Raw genomic sequence first — 23,063 nt, forward strand, 5'->3', positions numbered from 1 at the left:
ATTTATCTTTATTACTATTTTTAAGTTTATCTTAAATATGAATATTTCTTAAATATGAAATAAGAAAAATACTATCTACATATAACAGAAATTTAAAAACCAACTCTTTTTCTTACAATTCAATGTCACTATCAAATATCTATCAATAAGGAAGTTTTGTTTTATTAAAAAGAAGTAAGCAGTATTTGTTCTTTAACGAATGTCTTAGTGAACTGACCAAAGATAAATCTTTAGAGGCAATGATTTCTTCCCTATTCCACTGAGAATCTACAAATAATGACTTCTTTCTATTTTTTAGAGATTATAGCAATAAACTTTTAAGTTTTATATATTAGGTTTTAATATTTAAGCCTGCTTAGCATATATTTATGAACAAGAATATACTTGACAATATAATTAGAAACGTTGCTCCAGGCACTAGAGGGAAAACAGGCATGTCTATATAAAAAAGGAGAAAATTTGCAACAAATGTAAGGTGAACAAAAACGAGGATGTGAAGCTTTACTTTAGACCCCCAAGGAAATAAAGTGCTAAGATCAAAATGCAAAAGAGTGTTACACTCACTAGAGAATAATATGGTTAGATATCATTCCTTTTCAAAAGCATGAGTTGTAGAATAATTGAGCATAGTCTGCCAGGCAGAATTAAATTCTATAAGAAAACAGGAAAGACATCTAAAAGATCTGTAGCATAATTAAGAAAATCACAAAATCCACCATAAACAGAAGTAATGTTTTTGTAGGACTAAGATTGAGTATTTCAAAAACAAGAGAAAAATATCTAATCACTGCATCCTGTGTTTAGCTGCACAGATATATAACATATTTGTTTTAAACTATATATATAGTTTATAAAAGTATGAATATATATATAATATAGCCTTAAATCTTTATTACTGCTAGTCAATGTTCTATTATATGTATAGATTATTAGTTCTTAGGTGTACTTCCTCAGTGGCCAAACTGATCATTTAAAAGATTAAACATACTAAAAGATTTAGAAGGAGCTAGTAAAAAAGATGAAGTTCTGCTGTGCTGAATCAACACTATCTCCACCTCTGATGGGCATCACAGAGGTCACAAGAGTCTACTATAAACTATTGTATCCAGGCAATAACCTGTATCATCACTACCAATTGGGATCTGATATTAATAGGCCAGAAATGCACTTTTACATTTAAGTAAATTATGAAATTTTAACTTTATAAACATGTGAAGAACAGTATGGCTTTTACATGTTAGTGTTTTTTTTTTTTTTTTTTTTTTTTTTTTTGGGGTATGGGGCCCCCCCCCTGCTGGGCCCTCCCCCTTTGCGGAGCACAGGCTCCAGGCGCACGGAGCACAGGCTCCAGACGCACAGGCCCAGCGGCCATGGCTCACGGGCCTAGCCGCTCCGCGGCACGTGGGATCCTCCCAGACCGGGGCGCGAACCCGGTTCCCCTGCATCAGCAGGCGGACGCGCAACCACTGCGCCACCAGGGAAGCCCCCATGTTAGTGTTTTAACATAGCTGATTGCTAAAAAGATTTTCCTTTTACATTCAACTGAAAATTCCATTTTTTTCTAATCATATTTTTTGTTATTATATGAGTTAACAGTATTAATAACTACTTTTATACAAATTCAAACTCAGTCTCTTTCTTTGATATTAAAAAATGACAATTAGAGCAATTAAAAATCTCCCTTTAAGCAAGAGAAGAAAAAAAAGAAAAAAAATCAAGATTTGCTTCTGAGGTGGTATAAACAAAAAATAGTAAGTTGTGATTTTATTAATTTTAGCCACTGATTTATTGTACAGCTACAATATCTCAACTGTGTCATTTTCTGACTGATTGATCCCATTCAGTAACATTTTCCATTTCTAGTCCTCTTTTAATTCTTATAATGATTTCATTAATTGGATGAATAAATGGTATTTATAGAGAGGTAAAATAATAGTTAATAAGACAAAAAAAATAAAGAGGAATGAAGAAATTTATGACAATAAGCCTAATTTGATAGACCTTATGGTTAATATATTAAATTTTATATGGATTAGTTCATTTGCAGCAGTCAATTTTCTAATGTAAATGTTTCTTAATTTCTTAAAGAACACAGACAAAGGCATTGGTGTAATCAGTTTATCAAGTCTCTCCTTTATTATGAAATTTAAATAGAAGATAAATAGAAATTGGATTTGTGCAACATGGGAGAAGCAGCCACTGACTTAACTCTATCAAAGAGTGTTATTAAAGTTATAAATAGATCTGTATCTTACACCTACAGATACACACACACACACACACACACACACACACACACACATGCACACTCTCTTAATATTTGCAAACCTTTGTTTTTGAAGGCCTATTTTTTAGACCAGTGTCCGATGAATATAGTAACACAGTTCTGAGACTATAAAAGGGAATAACTGATGTTGCAATATCTGAAGGAAATTTCAAAAGAGAGTTACCAAAATTATTTGAGCAACAGCAACATAATTGGATTACATATATCACCTCTAAACATGACTCATTTGGAGGTACAGTATCTGTTATGGTTTCTTTAAAAAAATGAATCTCATTAGTTTATAATTAGATCTTAGGATATAACCTAGTTTGAAGGAATTTCTTGTACAGTTCATAGATGTGTTTTTGTACTCAATGATAATGATAGATGTGTTTTTGTACTCAATGTGTTTTGTACTCAATGTTCAGGTTTAAATACCTGAACATAAGATTCAACTAAGATAAATAAAAAGAAGCTTCTGGTAGTTACAGAAACAGGTGTTAGGTAAAACTGCCCTAGTAACTCAGATACTACAAACATGTTGCTCTGGGCTAATGCATCCCATCAGAACATTTGAAGATGAAAATAATTAACAAATGGATGCTCCATATTCCATAAGGGGATACATCTCCATGAGTAGAAACACAGATGTGACATATTATGCATCCCCTCTATAAATTAACACCAAAAAAAGCAGTTACTAAGCACTTGCTTTTTGCATGGCAATTTAGAGGTTCAAATAAGAGAAATTATGCCTATTTGAAAAAATGACTAAAGACAGAGTGAAGCATAAAAATATTGTAAACAGAAACATATGGTAACAGGGTAGAGGAATCACTTGTCTGTTTTAATGATGGCAGTTATAAAAATTCTAAATATAAGTTAAATCAAATATACTCCATTGTAAAGAGAAAAAGCACAATCATTTTGCAGCATTATAACACAAGTAAAACACTATCTAATATCTCATTAATTTTCTCAGAGTTATATTGTCTCTTTCTAATTTTTTTTATACTATATGTTAGGCCAGACAGAAACCTATTATTTTCTCTAAAAATATTTTGAACAATGAGAATTTTTCACGTTTATTGAATTATAATTAATCCAATTCTGTATACCTCTGGGGTAAAAATAACTTAGATTTGCTATATAATATCCATACATTGCAAATATTTAATAAATAGTATCATTCAGTAGTATCCACTAGGCACCTGCACATTTAGATAAATCATGTATATATTTGTTTTTAAAAATATTAATTTTTAACTTATAATTCATATATTAACAACTGGTGATCATGAGCCTGTGACTATCTAGCAGCAAGAAACACCCCCATTTACTTTATTCCTTCTACTGTTGAACTTTGAGGAGTAGCAGATCTATTAGAAATATCTGAATTATTTAATTTAAAGAAACTGAAGTATTATTAGAAGAAGTTACAGTCCAATTATGCCAGGAAGAATGTGAAACTGATAAAGATATCATGTGGGGACATATGAAAGTTTAATTCAGGTGCAATTTCTGTGGCAAACAGATGATTGCATTTCACTGATAATTTAAACAGAATGGAGAAATAACAGAAAGAAAGATAAATTAAAGAAGGATCCAAAAGATAAATTAAAGGAGTCTGAGCTTGGGAAAGATCATTCTAGATAAACTGTTGATGGAAGGAGATGAAAGTAAAAACAGAGACTATGAACAATAAATTAAACATATTTTGGGTAATAGTTTAAAATAAAAGATATATTTTGATAAATATTACTGAAAAAGACACATAAACAGAATAATAAATATTTAATTGAGAAAAATAGCTGTTGAAAAAATTGGGGGCAAGAAGTATCAAAAAAGCTCTAAAACAAAATCACAATCCACTTTCCACAATTATTCAGATTCCTTATGAAATCAAGCCTTTACAAATCTCATAATACCTTGTCAAAAGTTTTAATACAACTACACAATGCTTTTTATTGTACACTTTGATAAAATTAACGGAAGAACATTTGGCTTCCATTGGCAGTTTTATATAAAAGGAATGTCTGCTTTACTAAATGCAAATTTTCTTAATGTTAATGTAATCTGTATGTGAAACTATTTAGTTAAAATATTACTTAATACATTTGCTCTATTCTAATCATTTATGCTAAAAATCACAACAAAAACATCTGGTCATATATGAAAACAAAAATATTTTTAAAACGTAATTTAAACTCTATGATGTTCAGATCACTCGAGTCAAATAAATATTGGGGGAAAAATGTTCAGTTGCATTTACAAAAGAGTTTCTTAATCAGCAGAGAAATTATTAAAATAATTTTAAAATAAGAAAATTACACCAAGAAATAGTTATATAGTTATATATACTTAAATTAAATTAAAATTAATCTTCATCATGCAAAAATAATAATTCTTTTGCAAAGTCACCAAAACTGCTTGGCAGGCAACATAGCTAGGAATGAGGTGTAAGAATATTAGAGGAATGAAACTGCTCTAGAAAAGCATAGGCTCACAATGACTGGTACTCACACCAAGAGAAAATTCAACTAAGGCTGAGAAAGACAGTCTTTGAGCAACGCTGTCAACACTAAAGCCTCAAGTCAGGGCAAAAAGAAGTCAGAAACTAGGCAGAGGAAACTCATAACAACACATAAGTCTGCTACTGAGTCATGTGATTAGGTTGCTCCTAAAAATAGGCTACATAATACTGACTAGAGTAGGAGAAAATTATAGGGAGTTCTTATCATCAAAATCAGGTTATAAACTAACAATATTATGAAAATGAAACATTAACTGAGAGTTTATCTTCTGTGATTCCATTTCAAGGCAGTGATAATGAGTATAATGCAATATGGCATCCTTGGAGTTTACCAAAGATATTTGTAAGATGTCTATTTCATTTTCTTCCATTGAATTTTTGATGTTTCGAACCACTTTTACAGGTAAAAATCCCTGCCCAGTTCTAGAAGAAGGTAGAAATCAAGATGTCTCCTACCAACTGAAATAAGTTAGGTCTATGAATTGAAAAGACCCTATTCTGTACCTGAGTTCCAATAACTGGGCTACAGTCCCCATTTCCTATACAATCAAGCCCCATTTTTGTCCATTAGCTTCAGTAACCATTTCCTGCTCCTGTCTCTCAGGCCTAACTCCCTTCCTCAATTGCCTAAGAAAGAATCTGGTGCTAAGTTCTGGTCTATCTCTTTCAACCAGCATCTAACCCCTCCATCTCAGGGCTTTATCCCTTTTTCCTGATGTTGCTAGGCTGCTAGCCTGGGCCTTTTATTATTTGCTAACCAGATTGGCTGTGGTGCCTGCTTCCTCCTTATAAATGTGCCTGGCCTTTGACCCATCCCACTGTCCTAGAACCAAGTTGAAAATACCATGCCTTCTCTACCATTTGCATTCCTCACAGTATTTAGTTCAGACCTGAGCCTGTTCTTGATCAATGCTGATTAGATGGATGAGGAGCATAGTCATGATGCCAAGTTTCAGTATCATTAAGTTATAACTGCAAAAATTATTTTCTTAACGGAAGTGAGTATTTGAGGCAACAACATGATTTTTATCCTTAAACTTAAATGAATGTCATATTCAATGTCAGTCAAATTTGATAATGCAGTATTCTATCATGGTAAGTCATATTTCTGAAAGTATGTTTTATCATTTTCCTCTTTTTAATTTCAGTCTCCTCATTTTATTATTTTTCTGCATTTTATCATTTTAGTTTTTTCTCCCCATTTTATTACTTATTGGCATTTTTCTCAATGTTTTAATTTTCCAATTTTCCTTATTCTGTAATAGTGATGTGATTTTTTGTGTTATGATTTCCTCTGTGACAGTTCATTTTCAATTATTTTCTCTTTTTATTTAAAACTCATAACCAACATCATTTAGTCTGGGACTACATAATGGGTTCAAGAAATAAAGTAACTAAATAAAACTGTGCCAGTTTTGTGGTTGAAACCTGAACAAATACATTTCAAACGGTCTATATTACTAAAGGCACTAAAATAAATAGGAATAATCTTTACAGCATAGGAATTTTACCTGCTGAAGTTGGCTCTTCTTCATCTGATGCTATGATAGAGGAAAAGAGATGAGGTGGGAACAAAGAGAGGGAGTGAGTGAGATGAGAGGGAAGGAGTGAGGTGAGAGGGAGAGAGATGGGGCAGAGAGAAAGAGAAATTGAGATTGAACATAAATATATTTCACATTTCTAAATAATGACTAAAAGTCTCTGACTTGAAATTTTGTATATACATTAGAAATTTTTCATTAGATAATTAGATAATGACAGATAAATGGATAGTACTTACATTAAATTAACATCTAAATACTCTCATACTTTAAAATAAGCAAGCATTAGAAAAGACCATTCGGTTGTCTGAATTTGAATTTCCTGTCCTTTTGCAAACAAGGTTGAACTTTTTTAGCTGGAGTGGAAATTATTATAATTATTATAAATAATATTGTTTAAAATGAAAATTGTATATAACATAAATACCCCAACCATCCACTTTGTGGGAATTCTCTGTTAGCAAAGAGGAATTAGAAGGTATTATTGACAGTCAAAAATTCTGTTCCATGAGTTAGAAATTATAAAAAGGTAGGAATTATTAAACCTTAGAGTGACTCAGAATCACTCTGAGTGTTGGTTAAACACAAAGATTCTCTCTCTCTCCCCCCGTCACATACACACACAAACACACTCAACTCATGTGTACCACAAACTTCAAGATTCCGTAGTAGTGATTCTGTGTTGAAGCCACAGGAACCTGCATTTTAAAGGTTGACCCCAAGCACACATGGATAAGCATGGATATTACAAAAGGAGAGGTCACATTACGAAAACATAACTTGATGCTAAAGCAGTGGTTCATAACCCTGCATCTATACAAGAATTGCCAAACTCTGGGCCCACCTCAAACCAAGTCAGAGTCTCAATGGTACTAACTTGTAGCCAGGATTGAGACACGACTAAGTAATCAATGTAATGTAACATGAACTATAACTCAAAGTGTGAATCATTTTGATTCCTTCTTTAAAAGGGGATATTTCTGAGAGCAGCACAACTCCAAGGGTAATAATCTGCTGTGTGTATGTGGAGGATGGAGCATGGGGTTGCAAAAGTGAGGAAGCTTCACAATTTTGCCTAGAATGCATGTCTTCATCTTTATACTAACAGACATGCCCTGTGAGAAGATATTTCTGCGCTGTGTACCATTGCAGCTTTATCAGAATATTACTGTTGAATTATATTACTCTAGCCAGTACTACTTCATTTGATTCATGAAGTTTTAAAATAAAAATTTACTCAGCTGACTTGCTTATAAAGGAGTTTTGTTTCCATGTGATTTGTTCATCAAGGTATCACTGTGTAACTAGGGAGCAGTCCCCACTGTTTTCCATTAGGGTTACATCTGCACAGCGTACATATTAGACAAGCTTACTTTGTGTCCTGACAGTATGTTCCTCTCACACTGTTTGGCTTGTCTCCTTGGCACCAAAAAAAAAAAAAAAAAAAAAAGAGCAAACACACTTGGCACGCATGGTGTGGAGAACATAAATATTTAAAAGCTGTTTGCTGCCTTATCATGTCCAAAGTACTTCACAACATGTTCAAAGAAGAAAACTGTTGGTAGCTTCCAGGAACTCCGTTTTAGGAAAATACCACAGGGGCTTGTAGAAGTGCTGACTTAGATGGGTCATTGTTGGTAAAAGTCTGGAGATTCAAAAGGAACAAGAATAAAAAAGCTTACACTTATAGCTGGTCACTTTGTGTATGTGAACTGAATTTATAAAGCAACTGATGAGATGAAATATACTCTTATTTGATAGATGAAGATACAGAGATTCAGAGTGACTGAACAATTTGTCTAAGGTCAGTTTGAATTCAAGCTCACGTGACTTTAAAACCAAACTCTTTCCACTGTGCCTTACTGTCTCACAAAGTGCTAATTCAGTATCCACTAAAAGAGAAAAGGAAATGGGAGAAAGGATCATGGAATAAGGACTGGCTAGATTTCAGATAATGTTCCTTGGACTTAGCCTAAGGGGAAAAACAAAAACAAAAACAAAAACTGGATGTAAGGGCTACAAGAGAAATCCCTTTAAGAAATGAAGTGGTCCCTTGGAAACTTCTTTAAGTCCCTTACAATCCAGGAATAGACATAGGCAGGAGAGGGACTGACTAGGAGGTTAAACAAAACATCCCAATCCTGTGATGCCTAAGAAAGAAATATCACAAGGGCTAAGATTTTATTCCTCCATTATATATGGATAAGCAAGAAATTTTAGGAAAGGGTTAGCAAGCACAGAAGTAAAGACAGTTCTAAACTTACAGGAGTCATAGCAATTAGATAGTCTTAAAGCCAAAGCTCCTGGGGTGCACTAACCTACACTTGAGCCTATAATACCTGAAAGCATGTTTGTAGCAAATTAACAATATTAGAGGGACTTCCCTGGTGGTTCAGTGGTAAAGAATCCACCTTCCAACGCAGGGGATGCAGTTTCGATCTCTGGTCGGAGAACTAAGATCCCACATGATGGGAGGGCAACTAAGCCCGTGCGCCACAACTACTGAGCCTACATGCCTCAACTAGAGAGCCCACATGCTGCATACTACAGAGCCCATGCACTCTGGAGCCTGTGCACCACAACTAGAGAGAGAAAAACCTGCACGCCTCAACTAAGAGCCCTTGCGCCGCAACAGAAAGATCTTGCATGCCGCGATAAAAACTTGATGCAGCCAAAAATAAATAAATAACATAAATAAATATTTAAAACAAACAAAAAAACAATATTAGAATCAGCAAGTACACAAGTCTGCACAGAACTGTATTTCTTTGAAACATCTCCATAGTGGTGGTTCCTCATAACTTGCAGATGTAACTATATTCATACTACTAAACATATTCATACTACTAACCAATATACATACTATTAAAATACACACTCATATTCACAAAGGCACGTACAGGGTTAGGACTGGTATTAATTCACCATTTCAGTTATTGCCGGCAAAGATGGCTTTGTAGGCTAACTGCATTACCAAACAAAGCTTCATGAACTATTAACAGGTGGCTGCAAGAGCCCCAGAAGTATAAATAAACCTCAAAGTGGACATTAGTGGTCTATTTAGTGACATTTAAGTGAAATTAAGGATCATAGAAGTAATTTCATGATACCTAAATGATTCCTTACTCTTCCTATTTGCTTCTTGGAATTCATGAATCAGCAAATAAACACACACACACGCGCACACACACGCGCGCACACACACACACACACACAGGTCTGTGTCACATGCAAATTCCTCTAATCCTGGAAATTAAAAACACATGCACCAAAAAAATTAAAAGCAAACTAACAACTCTGTATTGTTCTGCCTGGTGACAATGTAGATGAATATACTGAAATTATGGTGATGGTAGGAAAAGAGAGAGTAAAAGTATATATCTAATATACAGAATTTAACGCAGTGTGGTCCTCTCATTGCCCATAACAAAATCACCTGGGATTTTGTTAAAATGCCACAGATCTAATGAATTTGAATTCTGGGTGTTAGCCCAGGTTTTTGCATTTTTAAAAAGCTCAGCAGGTGACTGTTACGAACACTAAGTATTGAGAATTATGGCTCTATCCATAAAAAGTTTATTGCAGAGCCATGGGTCCAATTGTTGGAACTGCAGCAGTAAATTAGCAGGCTTGTAGAAAACCCTTTGCAATGTACTCTGTGGTTTTTTCGCCAACTTTCAATGCTCTTTCTCTTGTAACATCTTCAGGTTTATTTGGGTATCTATATTGATGCCTTGGGGGAAGATGACTCTTCCTTTGGATTTAGAGAGAGAGTCTGTATCTCAGAACTAAGTAAATCTTTTCCCTTTTCCTGGCCACAGTTATTGGTCTAGGTAGGTATATGATCCAACTGGAGACAATAATGTGTAAGGACAGGTTTGTAGGTGTTTGGGTGAGGAGAGCTCTTGGAAAGACACTTTCTTCTGTGGAAGTATCTGCAAATAACCCTCTCTCTCACTTCTTTAGGTAAGGACCAGGAAGTCTGTGGCCCTAGAAGCCAATTGGTAGACATCTTGCAACCATGATGGGAGCCAGCTTTAGAAAGAAGCCAATTCCCAAAGACTGAGTAGATAAACAAAATGAAGTTAGATTACTGATGATATTATTGAGCCACTGAATCATATCCTGACCTTACTCTAGATTTCTAGCTCTGAGGAAAAATACTTGCACTTTATTATTTATCTAGTTTTAGTTGAGCTTTCTCTTATTTGCAACTAATGGCATTCAACTGCAATGGTAACCAGTTTTGTTGTTCCCATTTAAAATATATTAGAACGCCTGAGAAATTAATCATCTCTGAGGCAGGCGAGACCGGAAATACATACAGTCTAGGGCTGTGCTTTGAGGGCAGCTGGGCTCTCAGCAAATTTTTACTTTAATTTTTCCACAGAGTTTACCACCACATTTTGATACAATAAGCCTATTCCTCTGATTCTGAAGTTGGTCACAATTTTTTCAGGACAGACTGGCAGTGTACATGTTCATGAACTGGGTTGGTGCTTAACCAAAGGAGAAGGCATCCTACAGATTTTCCTTCCCATCTCTCTTTCCTCCCTCCCTCACCTTTCTCCTTTGCTCACAGGATCAACTGTCAAGTACAATAACTACACAAACCCAGTGAGTTTTGTATTACCCTGATATACATGTGCTAGCAAAACACACATACTTCTTCATTGAACAGGCTCTAGTCTCTTCATGTGGTCTCAACAATTTTGATGTCTCCTGGGTTTTTTTCTTTTTGTCTTATCCTTGGGTGTTTTAAGGAAACTTTCATACCTTGGAAATTCTATCCATTTAAAACAATTCTATACCCAGCCCAGCATCGCTCACCATCAGATAGGAAAAGCTCATTATGAAATACATAAACTACATTTCTTAGCATATGATAATCTATTTTACACAGAGATGTTAGTTCATATTGACTTATGGATCACTTTGTTTGCTATACTATAAATCTAGTTAATTATGCACAAATATGCTTTGCAAATATACAATTATCTATGTAATTTATTATTTCCATGAGCAAAGCAACAAGAAGTATGTATTCCTGTACTCTCACAACATTTTAGAATGTTTTTATTCGACTGCAGTGATGTAAAAATAACGATGATATGTATGCATGATTATTCATGCCTGCCTAGAGGTTAAATGCTCTAAATGTGTGCGTGTGTGTGTGTGTGTGTACGTGTGTGTTAGTACTAAAACAAAGAAGAGTAAATTAACATTTAAAATTTGTGAATTCAGTCATTTAAGTAAGTTGTGGAGTTGGAAGTATACTCTGGAAGTATACAGAGAAGTATTTAGAAAGAGGTTTTATTAGTTTACATGATCTTTGTTTTATTGTTTGTTGATTTGTTTGTTCTTGGCCAAAGGCCCAATGAGGACAAGCCTCAGGACTTAAAAGTTGCTATTACCAACTCCTTTCTTGTGCAAGTATGAAGAGAAGTGTTAGTCTCTCCTGGCCAAAGACTTCAGACAGCATACTATGTGGTCAATTCTCCACTCTCAGAACTGCAGAATAATTGGGTCATGGTGAGGAACAGCAGTCAATGGATTTGCAGAGAAAATGTTCGGAGAATTACAAAGTCTTCTCTGTTCCATCAGTCTTCCACATGCTGTTTGATTCTTGTGCTAGATTTGGAGGACAGCATTTATTTGTATACAGTTAATAATGTGTAGTACATAAAATATAATTATGTATACATGTAGTTAGCCTGTAAGTATGTATTTGTATGTTTATTAGTCTCTTCCGTTAGACTAGGATTTTCATGAGGGCAGGAATGTGCCTCTTTTGCTCACCCTTATAACTACAGTTTTTAGAAGAATACCTATAACGCTGCAGGGTTCAATAAATATTTGTCAAAAGAAAGAAAGAAAATATGTATAAATATTTAATACAGTCCTCTGTGTTACTCAATAAAATTTAGTTGCTTCATTATGCTACATTACTAGACTTGCCAAAGAGAAAGCCTTAAATGTCATCTATATTTTAGTTATATAAATTTATATATAATCATATATAATAAATTACATAACTATATAATCATATTTTCTTTCTTGGGGCAGGAGAGAAAAGGAATAATATTTGAAAAGACAATGATTGTTCTAATGACCATTTCATCATCTCATGAAAAAATAAGTCTGTGATTTTAAATTAACTCAAAAAGCATTAAACTATAGTTTATTAATTAAATACATTCATTAAAATAGAACCACAAAGATGCACTTTCTAAAGTTTAGTAGTAATATAGCTCACATGAGTTTTACAAGCTACTTATACAGTTAATAATGTTAACAGCAATTAATGCATTTGTGATTTTCTCATTTTAGAAAGAGGTACAAATGGGGAAAATAATAAAGAATAAATGGAAGCTTTGGTTTCATTTTTTTCTACTAAGTAAAAAAATATGTAATTTACAAAGTACTCCCAGAGTATTGGGTAGCTGGGAAGTAATATGCCTTAAGTAATAGGTCTATATTCATACCTCAGCTAGTATTAAAGAGACTTTGGGGACATAATTAGGACACATTTTGCTACTTAAAGGAAGCACTAAAGATCTTTAGGCTAGGTGGTTTAACATTACAAAAGCCTATAATTCAATATTTCATGTATTTATACAACTGTCCTCAAAAATCCTTTGTTTATTCAATGTGCCATCCCTTCCTATCCAAATTGACCTCATCATTGTAGACTGAACGCAAGTCTCACCACCCTCATTTCTTTAGTATTTATTTTAGTTTCCTGATTTAGTTGCCTCCAAATATCCCCCACTAGCTTTTGCCACGGCCCACGGGCCCAGCCGCTCCGCGGCATGTGGGATCCTCCCAGACCGGGGCGCGAACCCGGTTCCCCTGCATCGGCAGGCGGACGCGCAACCACTGTGCCACCAGGGAAGCCCCCCCCCACTAGCTTTTAAACTATAACCTAAAGCCAGTTCTACACAAAATTGCAATAATATTTTCCAATCTTCTTCCCAAGCTGGACATTATCCATGCTCCTTCTTTCAAAGGCAGTGGTTATGTTTCAATTTTGTATAGTGCACATAATTAGTACTGAGTAAATATTTTTGGAAAGCTATCCAGTTTTACACATGAGAAAATGAAGTCCAGTAAGTGAATTTAATGGCTGTTTTACATTACTGGGAGCCATCTAAAAAGAGAATTGGGAATTAAACATAAGTTAGCCAAAGAAAATTCATGGCCAAATAGAAGAAACTTGTGAAGGATAAAGCAGGTCAGAAGTTAATATAAATGGCTGCTCACATTTATCAATTTCCAATAAAATTAATTCATAATTTTTTGAAAACAAATATAGGAGAGGAGGGAATAATTCTGGAAGAAAAATGCTGTTTAATATGACAGAAAAGCCATGAAGCTGAGGTTACTTGCTTATCATATGTGAATTTCAGATGGTTAAACACCTATATTGTTCTGTTTCACAGCAACTGACAGAAGGAAGCTAATACCACCAGGCTCATATTCTATGGATTTCTGCTTTACTTACGTGTGGGTAACTGCTCACTTCACCCTCAATTCTTTCCCATAAGTCTGGACAAATGAGCTAATCTAAAAAGTAAATCTGTTAAAACCAAAAGAACTAAAAATGAAAAAATAATGGATAAGTCAGCAATACTGGCACAAATCCCCGAGATAGCATCCACTTCAGGAAACCACGGAATCATTGCACATAAAATGTTAATGTCAGAAGAGATTTTGTGATTAAGGGGTTGGCAAAAAACCCAATGTCATAATGGGTTAAGATTTGCATTAGAAAATAGAAATATATTTATTATATTTATTAAATCAACTAAATTATCAACTAAAAACTCAAAACAAACTGAATTTTGAAGTAAAAATACTTAAACATCTGAATACATATATAAAAATATATGTAATTATAATTAAATACTTATACTGTAAATAAAACTAGGATTATATATGATGTTCTTTAACTTGCTTTCATTAATATATTGCACATATTTTCTATCTCAATATTATCAGTGAATATGGACAATAATAATATTTTTTTTATGGATAAACCATGATTTATTTAACTAAGTCTCTACTGAATGATATTTGGATGGATTCAGGGTTTTTCTCTTAGAAATACTATTTCAATGAATAATCAGACTCCATTTGAACAGTGGTAGAACCATGAAACAAAAATAAATGACCAAATAATTTCATTAAATAAATAAGAGCTCATAATCTTAAACACAATATAAAATATTCATTTTTTATAAATAAGGCTTTTAAAGGATCCTCTTTTATGCTGTCAGCCTATCTTTAGTAACATGCTTCTTAAATATATTGGACAATATTATATTTGTGACATCTTCCTATGAAAGTTACCTCCCTTGCAATAGAGTTACTATTAATGGAGATCAAGTAAAAGTTCCAGTGACAGATGCCCAAGCACAAGACACAAGAGACGAAGAAATGGCTGAGCTGTGGGCTTGAGGAGATGCAGCCTTAGACTAACAGATTTCCCTGCCCATCACCCTCACCCCACTTGGAGATATGTAGGGCTGTATACTGAATATAATATTCTTATATTAAACAATATAAAACTTCAACGTTTAAAAAAATTAATGGTGACTACTTGAAGACAGAAAATTACCTTATTACAAAATACTGGCATATAATGTGTGTGTGTGTGTGTGTGTGTGTGTGTGTATGCGCACAAGCAAGTATTTAATGATACAGTTATTTCAAACATGACATTTATACCATTTATGAAATCTGAGAAGCCTTTTAGTAAAATATCATTCCTTTTTCACTACTTATATTCCAAAGAGGAATTCAGAAATTTTATGATGGCTTTGAAATAATGGGTTCCCAAAATACAGATCCACACATCTGGCTTAATTAAAATATCTTTTGAAACTCAAAAGATGAAGGGAAAAAACAGTGGAAGGTGTAACTTGAATAGAGCTGAGATATCTCTGGTGGATCTATCTGTTTCTCTTTGGTCAAGGGGAATTATTTTTTTCATGTAGCTTGAACTCATCCCAAGGACACTAACTATAAGCGGTAAAGCACAGTCTCTGCTTGCCTATACAGAGCTCAATTAATCTAATGTGCCACTGACTTATTCAGCAGTGAGTTAATGACTGCTATGGAGGATTTTTTTCCTGCCTGTTAAAATAGAAGCTAAAATTAAATGCTTTCTTTTCAGAATCATTAGGCCCTTCTTTAAAAGAAAATAGTCAGTGTATCTACATTCAGGTGTTAATCAAATGACATTGACAATGTAATTTCCCTATCTTCAGAACTTGTCTCCCTAAGATGAATTTTTCCTTAATTGGAACGTCTTTAAGGAACTCAACTGATAAAAAAAGTGGACAGGTCTAACTTTAAGGCAATGAAATTGAATAAAGGTACAAGGCTATTCAGGGAGGGCCCAAACCCCATTCTTCTTATCTTTGAGGTTATTTTCGAGTTGTGAATGCACACTATTAACTTCTACTTTTCCAAACTGTCAAGAAACAGTCTAGGAAACAGCCTGTTCAGAAAACAGGATGTAAGCGACTTTGCATAAATAAAAGTTTAAATCCAAACTGAAATTAAAGGTCACTTAGTCCAACCTGCCAATCAAAAATCTAAACATTGCTTCAAAACTTCTAGTGGCAGGGAACTCATAGTCTCACAAAGAAACACATCATATCACTCTCCTAAAGACAGCGTCTGGAAAACAATGGAATAATGTGGCTTTCTTTGACATAACAGCCTTTCAAATATTTGAAGACAACTAACATATTCCCTATAATTCTCTTCTTAACTGAGACAAACATCTCCACTTAATTTCATAATCATGACGTACAACCTGGTCATCATTTTTGTTAATCTCCTCTTGATAAATTAAAATTTTTCAGGGTCTTTTAAAACATAGCAATACAAATGAAATCTTACAGCAACAAGAATTAGATGTCCAGATGAGATCTAACTAGCACAGAATACAATGGCGTTATTACCTGCCTTCTTCATGCTGCTGAAAGAATTAATTTCCTTTCTCCCCTTCCTCCAGCCTCATCTTATAGACCAATTCCTAGAACACTGGGGGCTACTAATCTTATCTCCTTTCTATCTGAGGGCAAGATTGGGCAGGAAAAAAAGAGGGGGAGGGAGACATGAGGTGAAGGTCAAGAGAGAACAGACTGGCTTGCAAGCCAGTATCTAAAAGTACCTTAGCAATAGGAAAAATTGCAAAAGTTTGAAACCAAGCAAAGCCCTAAAGGTATTTTTCCAATCTTTCATTTTCTCTCTAGCAAAGAATCTAGTTTGCATATATTTCATATGTAGTTGATTACATTCACAGACAGGAAAACCAAACATTTGTCTTCATGGAAACAGTTTCCTTAGTGTCCAGGACTAGGTGTCCATCCAGATGGATATAAATATTTTGTGGTTTCTCATGGGATTTTCCACATGTCAATTGACATTTCTGTTCATAGGAGGGTCTCCTGAAAACTACTTTTGAAACTTTGCAGTTGCTTCTTTCAGCAATTAATTTCTGGTTAGAAATTCTAGGTTAGAAATTAACACTAATTTCAGTCAATAAGCCACACTGAGCCTTTTCTGAATCAACTACCTATTAGACCGAGTCTTATTGAAAACAATCACAATAATTAATGAGTTGAAAAACAGGTTTATCTTGGAGGCAGAAAAAAACATAATGGGAAAAAAAAAACCAGTACAATTTAATCCTCAAAAGAAAAGCCTGAGGTACTACTTAAAAATTATCACAAATTTTGTTAATAAGAGTTTTGTGTTGTCTTGTTTTTATAATGTTGGTATGCTTCAATTATACATTATCAAAAGAGATTACAGAATCATGTTCCTGAGGTGATATTGTTAGTAACATTGAAAACTATATTATGGAAATAGTTCAAGAGCATGACTAAAGGCCCTATACAGTGTAGACCCAAACCACCTTCCTGTCTGGCTCCTTAGCATCTCTGCAAACACCAAATAATCTAGGCAACCACTAATGCTAATTCTTCCAGAAGGTTCCCATGTTTCTCAGCTTTGTGCCTTTTATCATCCTGTATTTTGCTTAAAATGTTCCCACCAAATAATTTTACTGGTGAAGTACACTTCCAACCCAGCCCATCTCAAAAGCTATCTCAAAAAAAAAAAAAAAAAAAAAAAAGCTATCTCACCCATCGAATCTGATTCCTAGGACTGGAAGTAACCTTTCCTCCTCTTGATACCTGCAGCACTTTGTTCTCTCAGGATGATTATTTTCTGCATTGTGTAATGACAATTGATGTGTGTGTTTTAGAGTCTTTCCCAAATTTATCTCAAGGTCAAGCTCTTTATCTTGGAGGCATAGACAAAGGGGAGGTTAGGCCCTGGGGGTCAGGAACAGCTCTCCAGAGATGCTCAATAACATTCATTAAATGGAAGATTCTACTGTTCTTTTCTGCTCTGTGATTCTATCTTTATGCAAAGCCACAAAGAGCTTATTGTTGATGTATCACATCTGAGAATCTAATATGAATACGTTGTCATAAATTACAACTTTGTATTTATTATGCCTTTACAGGATTCCCATTTTGCAATCTTACAAAGAAAAATCAATTCATATGTTATTTGCTGTAAGCATAAGGAAAGCTCTATTCCTGAAAGGCCAATTCCTAATTATGCAAACATTACTTACATTACTCATTATTTTCAAATAATAAAACATAGGGTTCTCTTTTTTCCCATAACAAATGAGGTGATTTGTCAAATTACACACTGAAGAAAAGAAAATTTTGAAAAATTAAAAGCTGACAGCTAAATTGCCCCCAGTTTGCATATTCAAGCACAAGCAGAAAAAAATCCTGACATAAAAATAATAAGTCAGGATTTATTGGACATTTCAATAATGTTATTAATGACTGAAATGATGGAAGAATATTCAGGGACTTAGAAACTTGATTTCTGCATGTAACTTTTGAATTGTCTATAAGGTCTATCTTTTTATTTACTTATTTTATAACTGCTACATAGCTCTTTTATAAGTCAGGAACTATTCTAAGAACCTTACATATACCAATTCACTTAATTTGAACAAAACCCCTTTGAAGTTGGTACTATTAGTACCTGGATTTTACAGGTAAGGAACGAAGGCATCAGGAGGTTAAGCAACTTGGCCAAAGTAACAGAGACAGTAAATAGAACAGTCAGAATTTGAATTCAGTATGGCTGAGTTCTTGATCACAACATCATGATGCAGTTCTTTAGATAATGTGTTCCTACAGAATTTCAAGAGCATGCCCAGCATGACAACACTGGAATAGAGGTTTTAATACTATTATTATTGTTATTATATCTCCAGGTTCTCTCACTGCTTCAAAGTATCCCTCCCCATATGTGTAACAGGTACACTTTAATTTGGACACAAACACTGGACTGTAGAAAAAGCATGGGACAAAATTTCAGGTTTAATGCCTGTTCTGCCCACCTTTGAGCAGGAATTCATGACCTTAGTATAGTCATTGTGTTTATCACAGAATTCTTTTCCCATTTAACACTGAGACTGGTATTAGCTCAACTGGTTATTTCAAGATTATTGCAAGAATAATGCATACATTGGCCTTTTAATGGATAGAGTACTCTAAAAACACTATTAAAGGGAAAAGGTGAAAGAAAAAATGTCATTGGCATTATGGTGATTAGTAAATTTCATAAATGTCCCACTTCAATGTTCATTGATTGGTAAATTTCATAAATGCACCACTTCAATGTTCACTACATGATGACCTGATAACCAGAATGTCTGGTTGTGAGGTGAGACTTACCACAGAAGTTTTGGGTCAGGAAATCATTGTGGAGATAATATAGCTCAACCTCCTTAGTTGAATAATTAATGGAAGCTGACCTCAGAGCCCAGAGCATGTTGTGTGATGCACCCTGATTTATGCCATTTATGCCATTCAATCAATGACATTGATTGAAATAGAGCTGAGTTGGCACAAACAACATGTGTCTTGTTGAAAATGTTTAGTAGCTACTGTGTCGATGTGTAGCAGTAATGAGTTCTATACTTAATTGCTCTCTATGATTTGGATGAAGCACTTGGGGGTCTGATTTCTCAATTAACATTTTACCATGTAGAGACACTGTGGGGATTTATCAACATACTATGCAAAGAAGGTTCTAATTCTTACTTGAAATTTGCTGTATTTTCTCAGGATTAGTACTTAAGAAAACACCCTTATCTGTGGTTCTATCTTTTACTGAGGAACTGAAATTCTGTCCTCCTACTTTATTTTCTAAGCTTTGAATAAAATAAAATAAACAGAAAATATTGATTATTGTCCATTTTAAATCATAGTTCAGTGAATTTTATTCTTTCAGAGGGAAAAATTAAATTCTGGAAAGGATTCTGCCCCAATTTTCTCCCATTATATGACTTATTTAAAAATTATGTGTTGCCACTGTAAGTAATATGGATTACAGAATTTGCCTTCACATAAATACTTTGATAAATGTTGAAAAATAAATTGTCCTAGAGTACAGTTACCTTAAGGTGTCACCCAGTTTTCCTATGACTTCAGGGACTGTGGCCAAATAAGCCTTCACACACAATGACATCTACTTGAAACTCCTCGAGAAAAGTTTCATGCCTTCTATTTCATTGTAGTAACCCTTATGCTTTACTCTAGTAATTCCTTGTAACAAACAGTATGAGCCTAGCACATAGTAGGTGCCAATAAGATTTGTTGATCAATCTAATTTACTAATATTAAAAACTACAGGGCGTTCTAATAGTTTTAAGAAATAAATATCAACCTATCAAGATACAAATTTCAATGAATTCTTAATGCTTCGTCTCTTTCTCTTCATTCATGTAACTAATGGTAAGTGGAAAGAAGAGAGCAAATGTTCCCTCATTCATCCAAGAGCCTTTCACTTTCCATTAGAGTCTTATTAACCTTTCCCCCACTTCCTAACTTTATCTAACCTTCTTAGGCTTTCCTTACACAGTCATTCTAAGTCTGTTCCATACTCTAGATGCTCTGGAGCCATTTTTAAGGTTTCTTTGATAAAATGCCTGCTCCCTCTCTCATTGGTCTTACTTTTATAGAATAGCCTTTTCCTCACAGTTCTTACCAAACTGGACTTTCTATATGCCTATCTACAGTTTATCCTTTTTTAATGATTTATGGCATTATATAATAACTGTTTAAGTGAAAATAAAAGGGGATGTAGTCTTCATATGGTATTTAAAAAATATATTTGATAGGACAACAACCTCTTCTTTTGCTCTCCAAGTATATCTTTCTTCTCTTATTATACAAATCAAATAACTACAAATCTACATTACTGTGATCAAGTAGATCTAAGCCCATTAAGCTTTCTTTTCATTAAAACAAACATCATGATAAACTGTTTACCTTTCCTATACAATACTTATGATAGTAAAGGTTCTCAAATAGACAATGGTGAATGTACACAAAATTTAGTTAGAAGAGTATGTACCAAAATGTTTATAATAGAGGAAATTTGCAAGTAATTTATATGTCCAAAAATAGGGGCTGATACAGATTCCCAACAAACACATGAAAGGATGCTCAACATCACTAATCATTAGAAAAATGCAAATCAAAACTACAATGAGATACCACCTCACACCAGTCAGAATGGCCATCATCAGAAAATCTACAAACAATAAATGCTGGAGAGGGTGTGGAGAAAAGGGAACCCTCTTGCACTGTTGGTGGGAATGTAAATTGATACAGCCACTATGGAGAACAGTATGGAGGTTCCTTAAAAAACTAAAAATAGAACTACCATACGACCCAGCAATCCCACTACTGGGCGTATACCCTGAGAAAACCATAATTCAAAAAGAGTCATGTACCACAATGTTCTTTGCAGCTCTATTTACAATAGCCAGGACATGGAAGCAACCTAAGTGTCCATCGACAGATGAATGGATAAAGAAGGTGTGGCACATATATACAATGGAATATTACTCAGCCATAAAAAGAAACAAAATTGAGTTATTTGTTGTGAGGAGGATGGACCTAGAGTCTGTCATACAGAGTGAAGTAAGTCAGAAAGAGAAAAACAATACATATGGAATCTTAAAAAAAATGGTTTTGAAGAACCTAGGGGCAAGACAGGAATAAAGACGCAGATGTAGAGAATGGACTTGAGGACATGGGGAGGGGAAAGGGTAAGCTGGGACGAAGTGAGAGAGTGGCATGGACATATATGCACTACCAAATGTAAAATAGATAGCTAGTGGGAAGCAGCCACATGGCACAGGGAGATCCGCTCGGTGCTTTGTGACCACCTACAGGGGTGGGATAGGGAGGGTGGGAGGGAGACACAAAAGGGAGGAGAGGGCTTCCCTGGTGGCACAGTGGTTGAGAGTCTGCCTGCCGATTCAGGGGACACTGGTTTGTGCCCTGGTCTGGGAAGATCCCACATGCCACGGAGCGGCTGGGCCCGTGAGCCATGGTCGCTGGGCCTGCGAGTCCGGAGCCTGTGCTCCGCAGTGGGGAGAGGCCACAACCGTGAGAAGCCCGCGTACCGCAAAAAAAAAAAAAAAAAAAAAAAAGGGAGGAGAAATGGGGATATAGGTATATGTATATGTATAGCTGATTCACTTTCTTATAAAGCAGAAATTAACACACCATTGTAAAGCAATTATACTCCAATAAAGATGTTAAGAAAAAAATAGGGGCTGGCTGAATAAAATGAAGGTAAGTGATGGAATGTTAGCCTGATATTTTAAATAATGTCAGGAAAGAATTTTTAATGAATTGGGAAGATTTTAATTTCATATCCTAAGTGAAAAAGAGTGATCAAAGAATATGCTATGTATAATATGTTTTATGCACACATATGTATACACCTAAACACATGTAGACAATTTTATATAAAGGTGTCAATTTAAATTGCTATCACTATTTATATGACTGTATATGGCTATAGATACAGACATAGATAGAACTTTAGATGTAGGTAAATGATAGAAAAGATAATGAAAGTATATATAACCTGGGATTATGATACTTTTTATTTACTTCTTTTATATTTCCTAAGTTTTCTTCTTTATTACTCTTGTAATGAAGAAAATCAATAATTCTATGTAAAATATAAATTCTTAAATATAGCTGGCTATGTCAAGATAAAAACAATGCATACACTGTTCACTTTTCTTCCTGTTAATGGTATTTAGCAACTCAACCTAAATTATGTTTTCATTTTCTTGTTTCTATTGTAATCATAGGAAGAAGATTTTGTTCATTCTCCAGCAACATATCAATTTCCCTGAAATGATAAGATTTTAACACCTTGTCACAATTGGTTAAAAACAATGTTATTTTTTAATGACTTGCTCTATTTAGGATACTGTGGGTTGATGGGTACTTAATTCAATTGAAAGGAAACAAACAATAGCTATAACTGTCAAAATGAAGCAATAGATTAATGGTGAAAAATCAATGAAGAAGATAAAACCAAGTAACAGTATAGAAGGTTTTAAAGATTGGTGGGCATGTTTTCTCTATTTTATAAGTCATTTGCAAGTCTCCTGTAGACCTCTTTTCCATTAAATTGGAAGAGAAAAATTTCCCAGAGCTTAATGCTAAATATGTCATTTGGCCTATCACTTGAAAATAGTAATTTTCATAAATATGCAGAATTGTACATTTTGGTAGTGCCACAACCGACTTCATGCCACTCCATTTGGAATCTGAATAAAAGGAAAAATTAATGT

At 34.3% G+C, this 23,063-nt stretch overlaps 1 protein-coding gene across 3 annotated transcripts in view; it reads right to left on the bottom strand.

Annotated features, from left to right (window-relative positions):
• EDIL3 (EGF like repeats and discoidin domains 3) overlaps positions 1-23,063 on the bottom strand; it is a 439,520-nt gene that overhangs the window by 269,274 nt on the left and 147,183 nt on the right. For 2 of the 3 annotated variants that reach the window (XM_007130594.4, XM_055086648.1), the window contains exon 3: positions 6,311-6,340. The exons of the other annotated variant lie outside the window; for it this stretch is intronic. In XM_007130594.4, coding sequence (XP_007130656.1) covers positions 6,311-6,340 — 30 coding nt within the window. The remainder of the gene's footprint in view (positions 1-6,310; positions 6,341-23,063) is intronic. 3 annotated transcript variants of the gene reach the window in all.

This window comes from Physeter macrocephalus, chromosome 8 (assembly GCF_002837175.3).
Source record: "Physeter macrocephalus isolate SW-GA chromosome 8, ASM283717v5, whole genome shotgun sequence".
Classification (NCBI taxonomy): Eukaryota; Metazoa; Chordata; class Mammalia; order Artiodactyla; family Physeteridae; genus Physeter; species Physeter macrocephalus.